Genomic DNA, 18556 nt, shown 5'->3' with positions numbered 1-18556 from the left:
TATTATTTAAATCAAAGATTTAAATAGCACATGTCTTAGATTTTAGATTTAGCTTTGGGGATGCATTATTACTTAACCAAATTGATCTAAATAATAAAATTTAGATAAATTGTCTTCATAATTTCTTATAACACCATATGTTGAGCTCTACCCTTGTGGGAGCCGCATTTACCCCACATATAGTGAAAATTTAAAATACCAATCTTCATTCAAATTTAAAATTATAATGGTATTTCACAGTGGATGCAATTTTAGGGTTTTATATCTTCTTTTTCTTATTTAGGAAACCTTAGATTTTTACAAAAAATTAGGGTTCCAACAGATTCTATATGTCTGGTGGTTGTAGCGGGCATTGACAGGTCGACCTTTTGGTGCAACGACAACCGTACCAACAATAGAAATGAAATAATATTGAACTATAGTAATAGAAATGTTCTCCTTTTGAGGGAGATATTGAATAATGATTGAAACACTTATAATATACCTCCTTGTGAATTTTTGTTTGTGTCCACACGAAATTAGGGTTTCATGAAGTCTTCAACAACATAGAACATGAATGTCAACTCCAATGCTTGAATCTTGACCTCTTCTTTGCTCCAATTCTTGAAAGAAGACTAATTGTTTTCTCACTCGAAATTTAATTCTTGATTGCTTGATCTCAAATTGAATTGATGTGTATGTGTCTAAAATGAGAGTGGTTGACCTCCTTTTAGACTCACTCGTCGAAAAACAATTTAATTTTTCAACATGAGCTGACACTTGATCTAGGTCCCCGCCAAAATATTAAGACCATTAAGGGGCCTCAAAATAGGTTCTAATTGGGAGGACCGAGGCACTAAGCACTCTGGTCCTAGGGATCTTGACCAATTAGGCACCAGAAAATGAGGAGAAATGAACTATAGGATGAAAATAATGACAGGTTTGTATAATGTGAGTAGAATTAGGGCTTCGATTAGGCCTTAGGACATGAATACCAAGTTGAGGATCCAAACAAGGATGAAATTGTAAGGGAGTACAATTTAGGTTGCTACACATATATCTTATAATACCATGATCTTCATAAAACTTGTTCAACTCATTTGATGTAAATTCACCTCCTCTATCAAACGTCAAACATTTGATCTTAATGTCCATTTCATTCTAAACTGGATTGATCTTAAAATAAGATCAAATAAATTGAGAGTGCGAGTGATTAAGTCAAGTGAGTCAATGGATAAAGCTGGATGGCTTGAATCATAAGTAAAACCAGAAGAACGAGCTTCTGTTCCTCATTTCAACGAGGAATTCCCTTTACTAATCGGAAGTTAAGAGCCTTTTAGTAACCGATAAAGGAAGTTTTCCCTATAGTAAATCAGGGTTTGTACATCCACAATGAGTCCTAAGTACTCGAAGAAAAATGTGTAAGAGAAATAGTGTACTGACCAGGTTAGGATTTTTCTTTTTTGTAAGTTAGGTTTAGTTGTTCGAAGAACCAAAGGAGAGAGAGGGATTCGAACCCTCGATAGTTTTTGAACTATACTGGTTTTCAAGACCAGAGCCATCAACCACTCGGACATCTCTCCCGAATTAGCATAACTCATTTTATGCTGACAGATAATATCTGTCTATAGGGCTATCAGTGATATATATATATCATGATGATAAAAATAAAATTGATTCTTTTATACTAAAAGAAAAATTTTAGAATTTCGATTTATTTATGATCAAATAAAAATCCATAGTGCATTTTACTCAAAATTGACCGGATAGGGATCGAATGGTATAGCCTTTTGAATCTGTTGGAAACTTTTTAAGATCACAACCATGACTATTGCGTTCCAATCATTTGTGTTTGCATTAATTGCAATTTCAACTCTACTAGTGATTGGTGTACCTGTCGCACTTGCCTCTCCTAATGGTTGGTCAAATAACAAAAATGTACTATTTTCAGGCGTGTCATTATGGATTGGATCAGTCTTTTTAGTAGGTATTCTAAATTCTTTCATATCTTAAGATATATTTTAAGATCTTTTGGGTTTCAAATTTCCCTCTCCCCCCTCTCTAGGGGGCATCATAAATTATTCACAAGGGAATTTATGATAAATTTGAAAAAACCAGGTAATGAGAGTACTCAAGGGAGAGGTTTTTTTTATTAGTATGATTGATAATTGATCAATCAGTCTATTCAAATTGAAAAATTAACCTACATAGAATGGTAATATATGGGTATATATTATACCCATATATCGAGTCAAATGCGGGTATGGTTGAATGGTACAATTTTTCCTTGCCAAGGAAAAGATGCGGGTTCGATTCCTGCTACCCGCCCATCTATAGGATAGAATAGAATTATGAATTAGTTATTCATTTAGTCATATTTTTTATCTTCTTTATACATAAGGCCAAGATAAATGGGATGAACCATCCTTTTTGGATATAAAAACTTATTGTGTCTTTGCAGAGACGGGATTTGAACCCGTGACTTCAAGGTTATGAGCCTTGTGAGCTACCAAACTGCTCTACTCCACACTATCCCCACATATTACCTTTGTTATAATACCCCAAAATGGGTACATCGAGCAATCCCTTGGGTATGCTATTCTCCCTCCTATATAGGGAGGGAGGATAGCATAATAATAACTTTAAGCAATTTTTTTGAACCTACCAACTCGATTTGGTTACCCCAGCCAACAAACATGCATGAGCCATTTCACAGATTATATATCCGGATAATTCAAAGTCTCTATAATTGGCTCTGGGTCTTCCAGTCTTCAAACAACGTCAACGAAGACGTGTAGGTGCACTATTACGTGGTAGAGATTGTAATTTTCTATAAATATCCAATTTATCATCCAGTGATGAGACTTCGCTCATCTCTTTTTTCAAAGATTGGCAAAGCAAATTATATTTCCTTTCCAATATTTGTTTCTTTTTCTCTCTTTGAATGAGACTTTTTCTTGCCATAATGGTTCAGCTAGTTTATATAAATAATATAGATCAAATTTGAGATGGAGAAGTATTACGTGGATTACTCTTTCTTTTTATGCATAGAGATTAGATAGAAAATCTAAATATTAGAATAAAATGAAAAAGAATTAACCGAATTTGCCTGATGTAGAGGTGATTAAGAAAGCTGCATAGGTGAATATATAGCCTACAGAAAAGTGAGCTAATCCAACTAATCGCGCTTGAACAATGGAAAGAGCTACCGACTTATCCCTCCATTGAACTAAATTAGCCAAAGGTGTGCATTCATGAGCCCATGCAAGAGTTTCAATTAGTTCTTGCCAATATCCACGCCAAGAAATAAGAAACATAAATCCAGTAGCCCAAACAAGATGCAAATTTCATCCTTTTAACCAGTTGAGGAGGGATCTGCAAATTAATAAAACCAGGTGGTCAAATTTTCCATCTCCAGGGAAAAATATTATCATCTCTTATAAAAAAAATTCCTAGTTCCCCCTTGGGAGCTTCTACTCTCACGTAATGTTCTTGTTTTGATAACTCAAAAGTAGGGGAAGGTTTTTTACTGATAAATCAAGATTCGAAATCGTTCCATTGCGAATCTTTTCCCTTATTTAAACGCCGAACCTCTAAATTCTCATAGGGACCTCCTGGAATTACTTCTAGGGCCTATCTGATTATTTTTATAGATTCTTTCATTTCCCCGATTCGAAGCAAATAACGAGCTAACGAATCTCCTTCTTTTTGATACATAGAGTAAATTGATCCATTATTTTAAAGAACAAATTTTTTCAATTGAAAATCATCATTTAATGTTAATTCTTCTTTATTTTGATCACAGGATGAAGAAGATCTTGAAGATAAATTCTGATTCAGAAATCGAATACAATTTAATTGGTTTATCTCTTTTCTGAGATTCCATCCGGGATCTGATAAAATATCATAATTTACAGAAGGATTTTTAAGAAATGTTTTAACCTTCCATAGATCAACTATTCTATTCTTTTCTAATCCCCTGAAATATTGAAAAGCATCTTGCCGCCCTTTCAAATTGAGTTATAAAATATGTAGAAGCCTATCCAATGCCCGTAATAGAAGTGTTACCTCTTATTGAAGATATTCGAGTTTCGAGAGTCAAGGGAAAAACCTTATTTGAAATGGTTGGATCCGAACCATCACTTAACTATGTATGTGAATATTATTTAGACATAGCGGATCAAATATTGTCCCAACCAGAAGGTATTGTGCCAAAGAAGATTCCAGATCAGGAATTATTCAGTTTGCTCTTTGACCTTTATCTCAATCCTATTGATGAGGGGAAACATAAAAATAATAAGGAAAATTTACTTGGATTTACGATGATTTAATCAACATAGTTATAATCATTTATGTCAGTGAAAATTGATGAAACTCTCACTGTCGAATGTGAGACAGGTAATTAACATACTTTTGGTCCAATTAGCTGTGTATCTTGGTTATATCAAAAGATTGAAGATAGTTTCTTTTTAGTTGTGGGTACAAAGACATGCGGTTATTTTCTGCAAAATGCACTTGGAGTAATGATTTTTGTAGAACCTCGCTATGCAATGGCAGAATTGGAAGAAGGATATATCTCGGCTCAATTGAATGATTATGAAGGATTAAAAAAACTTTGTATTCGAATAAAAAAATATAGAGACCCCAGCATGATCATATGGATAGGTACTTGTACTATAGAGATAATCAAAATGGATTTGGAAGGTATGGCACCCAAGCTAGAATGGGAAATTGGAATCCCAATTCTAGTGGCAAGAGTGAATGGACTCGATTATGCTTTTACTCAAGGAGAAGATACTGTGTTAGCTACGATGGCACATCGTTGTCCAGAACCGGAATTCTCTGTTCGTGAACGAAAAGAAACTATACAAAAAAATTTCATTTCTCATTCTAGAAAAAAAGAGGAATTGGTTGAATATGCAAATCACCCCTCCTTAGTTCTTTTTGGATCTTTGCCATCCAATGTGGCTTCTCAACTAAATCTAGAATTAAAACGTCAATCCATCAAGGTATCAGGTTGGTTACCTGCTCAAAAATACACCTATCTTCCATCATTGGGTGATGGAGTTTATGTTTGTGGTGTTAACCCATTTTTGAGTCGGACAGCTACAACTTTGATAAGATGTGAAAAATGTCAATTAATTGAAGCTCCTTTTCCTATCGGTCCAGACGGAACGATTCATAACAATCTATTTTCTTTGTGTATTGGTGAGATGAGAGCTGTGTACTCAGAGAAAGAAACTATCTCACTCATAAAGTCACAAGTAAATCAATTATTGGATCAATATTTACGTGACCAAGTGCTAATCCATGATTTTCATAAATCGTCTAATTTACTTAATAAATTGAACTCTATTATTCATAGTAATATAGATTTTTTATCGATTGAAGATATTTATAAAACTCCTTTAATAAGCCCACAAATTGTCAATTTTGACAAAAACTCTTGCTATCCTTTTTTAAATAGTTCAGATTCAGAAGAAAACACCTGTAACCAATATTTTAAAAATAGTTTTAGTTCCAACATAGATCTTATTCAAACTTCTTACCAAGATGATTATGAAGGATTAAAGTATCCATATGGTCAGATTTTAAAGTAAGCATCTCGTGTAAGATATAAGCAACACCAAAACCTTGTAAAGCCCAAACTTCCATTTCTCCTACTCGTTGCCCTCCTCGGTGGGATTTTCCTTTGAGAGGTTATTGTGTAACCAGTGTATAAGGTCCATTGGAACGTGCATGAATTTTGTCATCAACTTGATGGCACAATTTCGATATATAAGCTATTCCTATTGTAACAGGTTGTTCAAATACCTTTCCTGTTCTTCCATCAATTAATCTATGTTTTCCAAGATGATCAGGTTCAAATACCCATGGATTAGTTGTTTGCTCTCTAGCTTTATAAAGCTCAGAGAAGACTAGTTTTCTAGAAGCTTCTCACTCGTACCTTTCGTCAAAAGGTGCTAGTCTGTAATGTTTGTTCATTAGTTTTCCTGCTAAACCAAGCAAACATTCAAAGATCTATCCTACATTCATTCGTGAAGGTACCCCTAATGGATTTAATACCATGTCCACTGGTGTTCCATTCTATAAATAAGGCATATCTTGCCTGGGCAAATTTTTTGAAATAATACCTTTATTACCATGCCTTCCAGCTACTTTATCGCCTACTTGTATTTTACGTTTTTGTAAAATATATACATGAACTTTTTCTACAATATCGCTGAGATAATCGTCTTCCTTGAACTCCTGAAAGCATCTCACAACGATAACTCGACCTTTTACACCTTTAGGGACTCTAAAACAATTTTCTTTTCCAGTAGGTGCCTTAATATCAAATAAAGCTTCTAATAATTTTCCTTCTGGAGTATTTAATAGTGAGTCTTCTTCTACTTCTAGTATCAATTTACCTACTAATACATCACCTGTTTCTATCCAAGATCCTATCATTACAAGGCCATTTTCATCCAGATGATGAAGTAAGTAAGCATCTAAATCAGGTATTTCTCTAGTTATTACTTTAGGGCTCTGGTTCGTAAAATAAACTCCAATTTCGTATCTTACGATCTGGAAAGAAGTAAAAATGTCTTGATATACCAAATGTTCACTAATAAGTATTGCATCTTCAAAATTGTATCCTTCCCATGGCATATAGGCCACTAAGATGTTTTTTCCCAAAGAAAGTTCTCCCCCTGCTGTAGCTACACTGTCTACTATAATTTGTCCCCTCTTTACATACTCCCCTTGGTGAACTCGAGGTTTTTGATGCATACAAGTATCGCTATTAGAGCGTTGATATAGAATCAATTCTGTTTCTATATTGTTTTGAGCAACAGATGAAGTTATGGTGATATTTTCACCATCAATATACTTTATTTTCCCCCCTTGCTTAGCTATAGCTACACTTCCTGAATCTAGAGCTGCTTGACCCTCCAATCCAGTTCTGACAATACACTTCTCAGGTTGAACAAGTGGAACTGCTTGACACTGAATATGATATAATATTATTTGATGTATTGGGCGACGTGGTTTGTGGAGGTTTTGCTGCTTTGTTGAATTATGCAGATTATTGTGTCATTATTACAGATAATGGATTTGATACATTATTTGCAGCTAATCGTATTACTGCTTCTATCAGGGAAAAAGCTCGTACACATCCACTACGATTAGCAGGTTTGGTTGGAAATCATACATCTAAAAGAGATCTTATCAATAAATATGTAGAAGCATGTCCAATGCCTGTAATAGAAGTGTTACCTCTTATTGAAGATATTTGAGTTTCGAGAGTCAAGGGCAAAACCTTATTTGAAATGATTGGATCCGAACCATCACTTAACTATGTATGTGAATATTATTTAGACATAGAGGATCAAATATTGTCCCAACCAGAAGGTATTGTGCCAAACGAGATTCTAGATCGGGAATTATTCAGTTTTCTCTCTGACCTTTATCTCAATCCTATTGATGAGGGGAAACATAAAAATAATAAGGAAAATTTACTTGGATTTACGACGATTTAATCAACATAGTTATAATCATTTATGTCAGTGAAAATTGATGAAACTCTCACTGTCGAATGTGAGACAGGTAATTATCATACTTTTTGTCCAATTACCTGTGTATCTTGGTTATATCAAAAGATTGAAGATAGTTTCTTTTTAGTTGTGGGTACAAAGACATGCGGTTATTTTCTGCAAAATGCACTTGGAGTAATGATTTTTGCAGAACCTCGCTATGCAATGGCAGAATTGGAAGAAGGAGATATCTCGGCTCAATTGAATGATTATGAAGGATTAAAAAAACTTTATAAAACTCCTTTAATAAGCCCACAAATTATGATATTTATAAAACTCCTTTAATAAGCCCACAAATTGTCAATTTTGACAAAAACTCTTGCTATCCTTTTTTAAATAGTTCAGATTCAGAAGAAAACACCTGTAACCAATATTTTAAAAATAGTTTTAGTTTTGAATGAGAGAAAGGAGGGGGAATTCCTCTTTTCGACTCTAACTCCCCCACTCCAGTCATTTCTTTTATTTCAGTTATTTCAAAAGTAGCTGCTTCAGCTTTAGCCACTAGAATTTTTGATATTATTTTTTATTTCTCATTGAACGAATGGCATCTTCTTTTGGAAATATTAGCTATTCTTAGCATGATATTAGGAAATTTAATTGCTATTACTCAAACAAGTATAAAACGTATGCTTGCATATTCATCGATAGGTCAAATTGGATATATCCTTATTGGAATAATTGATAGAGACTCAAATAATGGATATGCAAGTATGATAACTTATATGCTGCTCTATATTTTTATGAATTTAGGAACTTTTGCTTGTATTGTATTATTCAGTCTACGTACAGGAACAGATAACATTCGGGATTACATAGGATTATATATGAAAGACCCTTTTTCAGCTTTGTCTTTATCTTTATGTCTACTATCTCTAGGAGGTATTCCCCCATTAGCAAGTTTTTTTGGAAAACTTTATCTATTCTGGTGTGGATGGCAAGCAGGTTCCTATTTATTAGTTTCGATAGGGCTCTTTATGAGTGTTATTTCAATATATTATTATCTGAAAATAATTAAGTTATTAATGACTGAAAGAAACAAAGAAATAACTCCCTACGTGCAAAATTATAGATTATCTTCTTCAATCTCAAAAAATTCTATCGAATTTAGTATGATTGTATGTGTAATGGCATCTACTTTACTAGGAATAGTAATGAATCCAATTGTTGCAATTGCCCAGGATACATTATTTTAGAAATTTATTTCTATAAATCTTCTACTTACTGAAAAAAGTAAGAATTGCCCTCATATTCTTAAAATTGCAGGGAATAGGCTTAAATTATTAGATGAACTTCTAATTACAAAATCAACTTGATCATTAAATTAGAAGTTCATTTTGTACCATAAATATACATTTTCATTATGAGAAAAAGTCGTTCAAACATGTGTAAATAAAATATTTGTAATTCTGTTCTATTTTAAATAGAAAAGAATTACAAAAACATGGACGTAGATAATCTAATCTCGACACTTAATTGAATCGAGATAACCTTGCTCTTTCATCTAAAAGTTATTGTGAGCAGAGCAAAATAACTTTTTATTGTAGTACATCCAACAGGAATTGAACCCGCAACTTCCCAATTATGAGTTGGGTGCTTTAACCATTCAGCCATGGATGCCATGGTAAAGCAGAAATTAAAAAAGTTGATTTTAAATTGAATTCTAATTTATGTTTCTAATTTTCAATAAGATAGAGATTTGGGATTGTTAGCAATTTCTATAGGATAAAATGCTAATTAAAGGAACAATACAGATAGATAAGATCTAATTGCGGGGTACAAATAGAGATTCTTAAATTAATGAAAATTGAATGAAAGAAGTATCATTCTAAATAGGGTCTAAAAATCCTATTTTATTTTTGGTATGTTTGGTTTCATATAATAGATACCTATCTATTTTTTGCCCTTTTAAAAAAAGTATCCACAAAAAATCTTCCTCTCTTCTGTAGGTATTATTATTAATGTTTAAATATTGCATTGTTTACTAATTAAACTCTCTCTCTGTAAACAGGGGAGACAAATCGTCTTCACCTCTATCTATTCTATAAATAACAAGAAATTTTTTTGTACAAATTAATTGCACAAAGTTAGTTGAATAAGTTGCATTAATTGCATCTTTCTTATTATAATTCAATTTGATTAGTAATAATCACATTCTATCGTTTACAAAATTACATTATATTATTTACAATACAAAAAAACTCTATGAAAAAACATGAGAACCCATGGTCTACGGACCCTATTGGAAAGAACCGAGAAATAGTTTGGTTCTTTAGCGTTCAGTCGAAATTGAAAGATAACATGATGGAAATATTCGTTCCATGGAACGAATCCAATTTGGTGAGATTGCTAAGTCAAATATTTTCTGGTCGAGAAAGTGTTGTTAAGCTTTTTGACTTTCGGATTCTTAGTACATTACTTATATGGGATATACGTATATTTATTTTAAAAGGGAAAGCAATAAAAGTTGTAATGATAATAGCATTACCATTACTTTTCTATTTTTTAAATACTCGAGCTTTAATTGAAAGAGACAAATCATCATATAATTTGATGAAGATATTTCCATCTGTACAACATTTTGGGGCTAGAAAGAAAAATTTGTTGCTTGTTCCGCATCTTTTTATGTCTTTTCCAAAAGGCAAAAGGAGATATCAACGTTGCTTGCTCAATCCAAAAGAACATGTTTGGATTTTATCAAGTTCTAACACAAATCTGAATCAGATAGATGATAGAATATCTGAGAAGCAAGAAACAATAAGTTGGGAAAGTCCTTCAGAGAAGGAATTGAATGGCGTCGAATGGGAGATTGATTCATGTTTTAATTCGATTCCAAACGAATATTGGGAACCTGAAAAAGAACTTGAAAACCTTTATGAATGGAGGGAATCGATAATTCATAAAAACGAAATTATTGAGGGACTAGAAAACGAAATTGAGCAACTAGAAAAAAAATTAGTTCAAACAGAAGAATTTGATTTCTCTTCAAGATCAGAAGGTTCCATAATTTCAAAAAGGAAAGAAAGAGTTGAAGAAATCGAAAACTACAAAGAGCAACTGCAAAAAATCAAGGAAATAAGGGATAAATGTAAGAAAATATTAGAAGAAATGTTCCAAGAAAAAATGGAACAAGAAAAAATGGAACAAGAAGAATCAGATCGAATAAGAGAATCTTATTCCTTTTCAGAATTGGAATTTTTCAAAGGGTTCTTTGATGATTTGTCAATAGATGAATCACCTATAAGTATTAATTATACTAAGAAACCTAGTGAAAAATTCAAATTGTTGAAAGGGCGGCAAGACGCTTTTCAATATTTCAGGGGATTAGAAAAGAATAGAATAGTTGATCTATGGAAGGTTAAAACATTTTTATTAATGTTGTATTTTACTAACGATTATTCATTCGCCAGCAACCTCTCGTATTTTCTTCAAATTTTTAAAAGGGTATGATATCTTTGAAATGGGTTCAGATGTTTTGGGAGTTATCTCTAAAGTCGACTCAAACCGAGATTCATAAGATTGATGAAAAAACTTCTCCTCCTTATTTCCAATAAGAATACTGGATCCAAAATGAAACCTATGTTTTCTAGTGAAATACCTCTTTCCTTGTTGAAACTCGTTTCTATCTTCAGATATTTCTTGAGCTATTTTTTCATGAAGTTTTATTATAGCATCTATAATAGCTTCTGGTTTAGGAGGGCAACCCGGCAAATAGATATCCACAGGAATTAACTTATCTACTCCGCAAATAGTACTATAAGAATCTGTACTAAACATTCCTCCTATAATAGTACAGGCTCCCATAGCAATTACATATTTTGGTTCAAGCATTTGTTCATATAATCTCACTAAAGAAGGAGCCATTTTCATGGTCACGGTTCTGGCTTGTGCTTTTTAGCAGCTATCTAGCATTGGGTATATTGGGATTTAGACGTATTCTGTGATTCCGGTACAGGAAAACCTTCTTTAGATTTGCCTAAGATTTTTGGAATTCATTTATTCCTCTCAGGAGTAGCTTGTTTCGGATTCGGAGTGTTTCATGTAACGGGTTTGTATGGCCCTGGAATATGGGTGTCTGATCCTTATGGACTAACTGGAAAAATATAGCCTGTAAATCCGGCATGGGGAGCTGAAGGTTTTGATCCTTTTGTTCTGGGAGGAATAGCTTCTCATCATATTGCAACAGGTATATTGGGTATATTAGCAGGTCTATTCCATCTCAGTGTTCATCCTCCCCAACGTTTATACAAAGGATTACGTATGGGGAATATTGAAACTGTCCTCTCCAGTAGTATTGTTGTTGTGTTTTTTGCAGCTTTCATTGTGGCCGGAACAATGTGGTATGGTTCCGCAACCACTCCGATCAAATTATTTGGTCCTACTCGTTACCAGTGGGATCAGGGATACTTCCAACAAGAAATAGATCGACGAGTTCGTGCCGGTCTAGCTGAAAATCTGAGTCTATCAGAAGCTTGGTCAAAAATTCTCGAAAAACTTGCTTTTTATGATTACATTGGGAATAATCTAGCTAAAGGGGGGTTATTCAGGGTGGGTGCAATGGACAATGGAGATGGAATTGCTGTTGGTTGGTTAGGACACCCTATTTTCAAAGATAAAAATGGACATGAGCTTTTTGTACGTCATATGCCTACCTTTTTCGAAACATTTCCAGTCGTTCTAGTAGATCAAGAAGGAATTGTGAAAGCCGATGTTCCTTTTAGGAGAGCAGAATCAAAATATAGTGTTGAACAAGTAGGTGTAACTGTTGAGTTCTATGGTGGTGAACTTGATGGAGTTAGTTTTGGTGATCCTGCTATAGTCAAAAAATATGCTAGACGCACACAATTAGGTGAAATTTTTGAGTTAGATCGTGCTACTTTGAAATCGGATGGTGTTTTTCGGAGTAGCCCAAGGGGTTGGTTTACTTTTGGGCATGCTACATTTTCTCTTCTTTTCTTTTTTGGACATATTTGGCATGGTGCTAGAACTCTATTCAGAGATGTTTTTGCCGGTATTGATCCAGATTTGGATGCTCAAGTAGAATTTGGGACATTCCAAAAACTGGGAGATCCAACTACTAAAAGACAAGTGGTATAATATGGTATTGCTCCGTTCGTTAATGCAATAGTGAGAAATGGCATCTCAGGAATCAAAATTTTTTTATTCCACTTTTTTTATGGAAAATGTTGTAATTAGTATGAAAGCTATCTCTATTAATTATAAACTATGATCGAATCTATGGAAGCATTGGTTTATACATTCCTTTTGGTTTCGAATATACATTCATTGGTCATTCTCTATGGATCAAAACATTTCTTAAAAATCCTTCTGTAAATTATGATATTTTATCAGATCTTCTTCATTCGGTGATCAAAATAAAGAAGAATTAACATTAAATGATGATTTTCAATTGAAAAAATTTGTTCTTAAAATAACAGATCAATTTACTCTATCAATAACTAAGCCTAATCAGGGTTACTATAATGAAATTGTCCTGGATGTGGATTATCGCATGAATGAATTATATGAACTTAACAAGAATATATTATTGAACAAGATCTTCAATTACAGAGATAAATTAAAGCATCATTCTTTCTTTATGCTACTCAATATTCTTGATAAAGATAATAAATATACAAATCAAATAGAAAAGGATGATAACATCGAAATTTTCATTCAACTAATATTGAATAAATACAAGATTCAAATTGACGAGCATTTTGAAAAAACGTTTAAGAGATTCCATTTGTTGAAGAACGTCTTTTTATCAAAAGTATTTAATGAATACTCTAAGTATTCTTTAAAATCAGATTCTGTATTGGACGATTTAGAATCTGAAACTACATTGGATGATTTAGAATCCGAAATTGTACTGGATGAGTATGCTTTTTCAAAATCATTCCAGAAGTATTATTTGGAATGGAAAAAAGTATTGAAAAGATTCTATATTGAATTCGTAAAAACATTAAATAGATATTCTTTTCAATTGACAAAAGTATGGAATAAATACTATTTGAAATTACAAAAAGTATGGAATAAATACTATTTGGAATTACAAAAAGTATGGAATAAATACTATTTGGAATTCAATTTTGAATTACGAAAAATATTAAATAGAATCTATTTAATCAAAACAAAAAGCGGCATCGTCTAGACAAATATGGAGGTTGAGGATAACTGGCATTTTGATTCTCCGATGAATAAAAATGATGTAAAGATCCAAAAGTATTTGGCCAATCAATCGAATTTCTTCGGCAAGATTAGACTTTTAGTCTTCGAGTTGGAAGGGATAATTTCTTCATAGAATATTTTAACCATTCTGATAGAGAATGACCAATGAATGTATATTCTTGTTTCTTTTTAGGTTCCCCTATAAATATAGATCTGAAGAAATGATCCCTCCAGTTTTTCTATGCATAATTGCATAGCACTAGATAAGAATTAATTAAAATGAAACATTGCGTCAATTGATATTAATTTATTAAAATAAAGGGTAATAATTTTTCCATTCAAAAACTAACTTCTCAGTTTAAAACAAAATTTGAAAGCATCCATATGAAATTTTTGACAAAAACCCACTATGAACAGCCACACCCAATTTCAATTTTGAAACCAATTTTGATCAAACAAGAAATTGATTTGGGAATTGGAAATGAAATCAATGAAGATCTAAATTCAAATTTTAATTACAACTCTTCTTATTCCACAAATTTAAGAGATTTTTCAACCAAAACACACACATAGATTTCTTTCAAATCAAAATAAAATTTCTTTTAAAAGAAAAAACAAAGGAATTTAAACAAGAATCCAACCTTAATATGCAATCTTGGAAGTAGTTGAAGAAGAGCCCATTCTGCAACCTGGAAGATTTTTTCAAACAAGGATGCCCAAATTTCCTCCAAAACTTTCCCCAAAAACAACTTCCCCCAAATTTCATGAAAAATATAGGTTAAAAGGAATTTTTTTGACCTAAAAATCCATTTTAGGTTGAAATTATCTTTGACCAAATAAATCATTTCCACAAAGTTAATATTCAAAAATGCTTTTTCCTCTCCAAAATTTGTTTTTTTTTAATTTTATATAAAACTTCAAATTTACATATTCAAAATCAATGGTAAGATATTTTGGAGATATTTTAATTTTCTTCAAAAGTTTATTTTTAATAAATTCAAAATGCATAATACAATTACATTTCACAATTTGAATTGATCAACTCACTAGTTAATTGAATTTAACGATTTGATTTATCAACTAATCATTTAAAAGGGGTCATAATAATTAATTTGATTTAATTACGAATGAGAAATAAACAAATTTTACCAATTAAAATGCTTAAGATTAATTAAATCATTTCACCCATTGCATAATATGAACTTAAGTAACCTAATTAGGCACATGACCCGCAAACCAAATAAAAAGAGAACTCACAGACAATCGACACCACTCACATTGAGCATAACTAGGGGTAACACGAAGGGTTTAAGAACTTATCTTCTCTCACATCCATCGAATCAATAAGGTATGCTCAAACCTATGAAACTAGGTGGAGTCTATACCTCGTACCCACATGGTACTCAAACCTGCAATTTCCTACATCATCGATACACACATGCATATATTCATAAAAACACGGTAAATACACCGGTGAAGGAGAATCATGACTTCTCATGTCTCACCATAGTGAGTGATGAGAACCCATCTCCTTGCACCCCATACATCCACATACATGATACATTTGTTGGCATTTGGCATTATAACAGACAATGGGAGATTGTTGGCATTTCAATAAGGATATTACAATGAAAGAAAGTACAAGTACTCTGAAGGAGATCACAGTGGAGCAAGTGAAAGATTTCATAAGAACATGGAAGAAGTACACAAACTGTATGAGGAAATCAGAAAGCAGGAAGAGTTTGAAGCACTATTAGCCAGAAGGTTACCAAGTGGCAAAGGTAAGTATAAAGGAAAACTACCTTTGAAATGTTTCAATTGTGATAAGATAGGACATATGGCTTCTAACTATCCTGACAAAGATTCTACTGAAAAGAGAGATTACCAAGATGATAGACAGAAAGATAATCATTACAGAGGACACCGAGACTTCAGAAAAAGAGATAGATTGACATGCTTAATAGCCGATGAGGAATCCAACGATGATAAATCAGATGAAACTGATACAGAGGAAGTAGTTTATATGGCTATCAACAATGGATCAGATGAAGAAAGGTATGAAGAAAAAGCCCTAATATCTCACATAAATACTAATGATTCTTGGATCATAGATAGTGGATGCTCACATCATATGACAGGTGATAAACACAAGTTTGTTGTGTTAGAAGATTATGATGGAGGCTATGTAAGATTTGGTAATGATGCACCATGTCCAGTAAGAGGTAAAGGATCTATAACACTTCTTGACAATGCAAAATGCAATGATGTTTATTGGGTTGAAGGTTTGAAATACAATTTGTTGAGTGTAGCACAGCTAAACAATACAGGTTACTGAATAGAATTTTAGAAAGGAATTGTCAAAGTTCATGACAAGCATGGAAAGTTAGCTGCTACCGGGACACAAACAAAAGGTAATACATTTCACCTTGACTCAACTCGAAACAAGTGTCTGTATGCAAAGATAGATGATACCTGGTTATGGCATAAAAGGTTTTGTCATGTAAATTTTGATAATCTGATCAAAATAAGTAAGAAGCACCGAGTAAGAGGTCTACCAAGTCTTGAAAAACCTGAGAATGCTATGTGTCAAGGATGTTAGATGGGTAAAATGACAAGATCAAGCTTTAAAAGTAAGTCTTACACTTCTAAGGGAATTTTAGATCTTGTGCACACTGATCTTTGTGGTCCTATGAAAGTTCAAAGTTATTATGGTGATAAATATTTCATATTATTTGTGGATGACTACTCAAGGATGGTGTCAGTAATGTTTTTAAAAGAAAAATCAGAAGCTTTTCAATTGTTTAAATGGTACAAGGCAAGAGTTGAAAATGAAACAGGAAGACAACTAAAATGTCTTAGATCAGATAGAGGAGGAGAGTTCACATCTGATGAGTTCAACTTATTCTGCAATGATCATGGTATTAAAAGACAAGTCTTTGCACTGAGAACTCCACAACAAAATGGAATTACTGAGAGAAGAAACAGATCTATTGTGGATTGTGCCAGAACCCTGATGATTGAAAAGAAAGTGCCACAAACATTTTGGAGAGAAGCAATAAGCACAGCAGTTTACACCCTGAACCGAGTACAACTGAAGAAAGGTACTTTGAAGACACCATATGAAATCTGGTATGACAAGAAACCTAATGTAAGTTATTTTAAAATCTTTGGAAGTAGATGCTATGTACACAAAGATGATAGAAATGGCAAGTTTGATCAGAAAAGTGAAGAAGGAACATTTCTAGGTTATTCTTCTAGAAGCAAAGCATTTAAATGTCTGATCAAATCATCTAACAAAATAGTAGAAAGTGCAAATGTGAAAATTGATGAATTTGTAGAAAGAAATGATGAAGGAAATTCCAAAGAACCAGAAAATTATGATGAATTTGTCTATGTTCAACCGACAAGTCCTACCGAGAAAACTGTTGAAGAAAATGAAGAGAATATCCAGTTACCGAGTGATGAAGAAGATCATACAGAGCCTACCGAGCCTGTATTAGCCAAGTATGTCAGAAGACATCATGCACCAAGTCAGATTATAGGAGATAAGGATGATCCAGTGATGACAAGGAACAAACTAAGACAGAACACATGTCTGATATCTGAATCTGAACCAAGAATAGTGAAAGAGGCATTTAACAGTGAAGATTGGATAAATGCTATGACAAAAGAGATTGATCAAATCAAGAAGAATGACACATGGACACTAATCCCAAGACTGAAGGACAAAACTGTAATCGGTACAAAGTGGATTTTCAGAAATAAGCTAAATGAAAAAGGTGAGGTCATTCGAAATAAAGCAAGACTAGTTTGCAAAGGTTATTCCCAAGAAGAAGGAATTGATTATGGTGAAACTTTCGCACCTGTGGCTAGACTTGAAGGAGTAAGAACATTGTTGGCATATGCTGCTTTCAAAAACTTTGAGGTATATCAAATGGATGTCAAATTTGCATTTCTAAATGGAATATTAGAAGAAGAAGTTTTTATTGAACAACCTGAAGGATTTGTTGAAGACAAGAGTAAAGATCAGGTATGTAAATTGAACAAAGCATTATATGGTCTGAAACAAGCACCTAGAGCATGGTATGAAAGATTGCACTCTTATTTGATTAAGATTGGTTTTATAAGGACAAGTGAAAACAACAATATATACATGAAGAATGATGAAAATGGAATACTGATCTCAGCCATATTTGTTGATGATATCATATTTTGTGGAAATGACTCTTTATGCAAGAACTTTGGAAATGAAATGAGTAAACAATTTGAGATGTCATTAATCGGTGAGATAAAGTATTTTATAGGTTTACAAATACTGCAAATGAAAAATGAGATTTTCATTACTCAATCCAAGTACATAAAGGAAATCTTGAAGAAATTTGGAATGGAGGATTCAAAACCAGTAAGTACTCCTATGACTACCAACTGTAAACTATCAAAGAATGATGAATCTACATCTGTTGATGAGACACTTTACCGATCCATGATTGGAAAGCTACAATATGTTGTTCACAGCAGTCCAGACATAGCACATGCAGTAGGTATAGTTGCAAGATTCTCTGCAGATCCTAAGGAAACACACATGACAGCAATCAAAAGAATTTTTAGATACTTGAAAGGCACCGAGGATTATGGCTTAGTATATCAGAAAGGAAATGATTTTGATTTAAAAGTTTATATTGATGCTGATTGGGCAGGCAACATTGATGACAGAAAAAGCACAAGTGGAGGAGCTTTCTTTTTAGGAGAAAGACTAGTGAGTTGGCTTAGCAAGAAACAAGGATGTGTTTCACAGTCAATAGCAGAAGTTGAATACGTTGTTGCAGCATTGAATT

At 33.0% G+C, this 18556-nt stretch overlaps 1 protein-coding gene, 3 non-coding genes and 2 pseudogenes across 4 annotated transcripts; 3 read left to right on the top strand and 3 right to left on the bottom strand.

Moving 5' to 3' along the window:
* Positions 1 to 2236: 2236 nt before the first annotated feature.
* On the top strand, positions 2237 to 2307 carry TRNAG-GCC (transfer RNA glycine (anticodon GCC)). The gene has a single exon. It is a non-coding gene; the product is annotated as a tRNA-Gly (tRNA).
* Positions 2308 to 2434: 127 nt separating this feature from the next.
* TRNAM-CAU (transfer RNA methionine (anticodon CAU)) lies at positions 2435 to 2508 on the bottom strand. The gene has a single exon. It is a non-coding gene; the product is annotated as a tRNA-Met (tRNA).
* A 1823-nt stretch (positions 2509 to 4331) lies between these two features.
* LOC131857415 (light-independent protochlorophyllide reductase subunit N-like) lies at positions 4332 to 5579 on the top strand (annotated as a pseudogene).
* A 487-nt stretch (positions 5580 to 6066) lies between these two features.
* Positions 6067 to 9173, bottom strand: LOC131857413 (DNA-directed RNA polymerase subunit beta-like). The gene is made up of 2 exons (XM_059209955.1): positions 9101 to 9173; positions 6067 to 6956 (listed from the first exon to the last, which is right to left on the bottom strand). The coding sequence occupies exons 1-2, from the start codon at positions 9171 to 9173 to the stop codon at positions 6067 to 6069; spliced, it is 963 nt and encodes a 320-aa protein (XP_059065938.1).
* Positions 9098 to 9170, bottom strand: TRNAM-CAU (transfer RNA methionine (anticodon CAU)). The gene has a single exon. It is a non-coding gene; the product is annotated as a tRNA-Met (tRNA).
* Positions 9174 to 9851: 678 nt separating the features above from the next.
* On the top strand, positions 9852 to 12647 carry LOC131857412 (photosystem II CP47 reaction center protein-like; annotated as a pseudogene).
* The last annotated feature ends 5909 nt before the right edge of the window (positions 12648 to 18556 follow it).

Source organism: Cryptomeria japonica, chromosome 1 (genome assembly GCF_030272615.1).
Source record: "Cryptomeria japonica chromosome 1, Sugi_1.0, whole genome shotgun sequence".
Lineage (NCBI taxonomy): Eukaryota > Viridiplantae > Streptophyta > Pinopsida > Cupressales > Cupressaceae > Cryptomeria > Cryptomeria japonica.
Note: the sequence above shows the minus strand (reverse complement) of the source record. Positions and strands in the feature narration are given on the sequence as shown.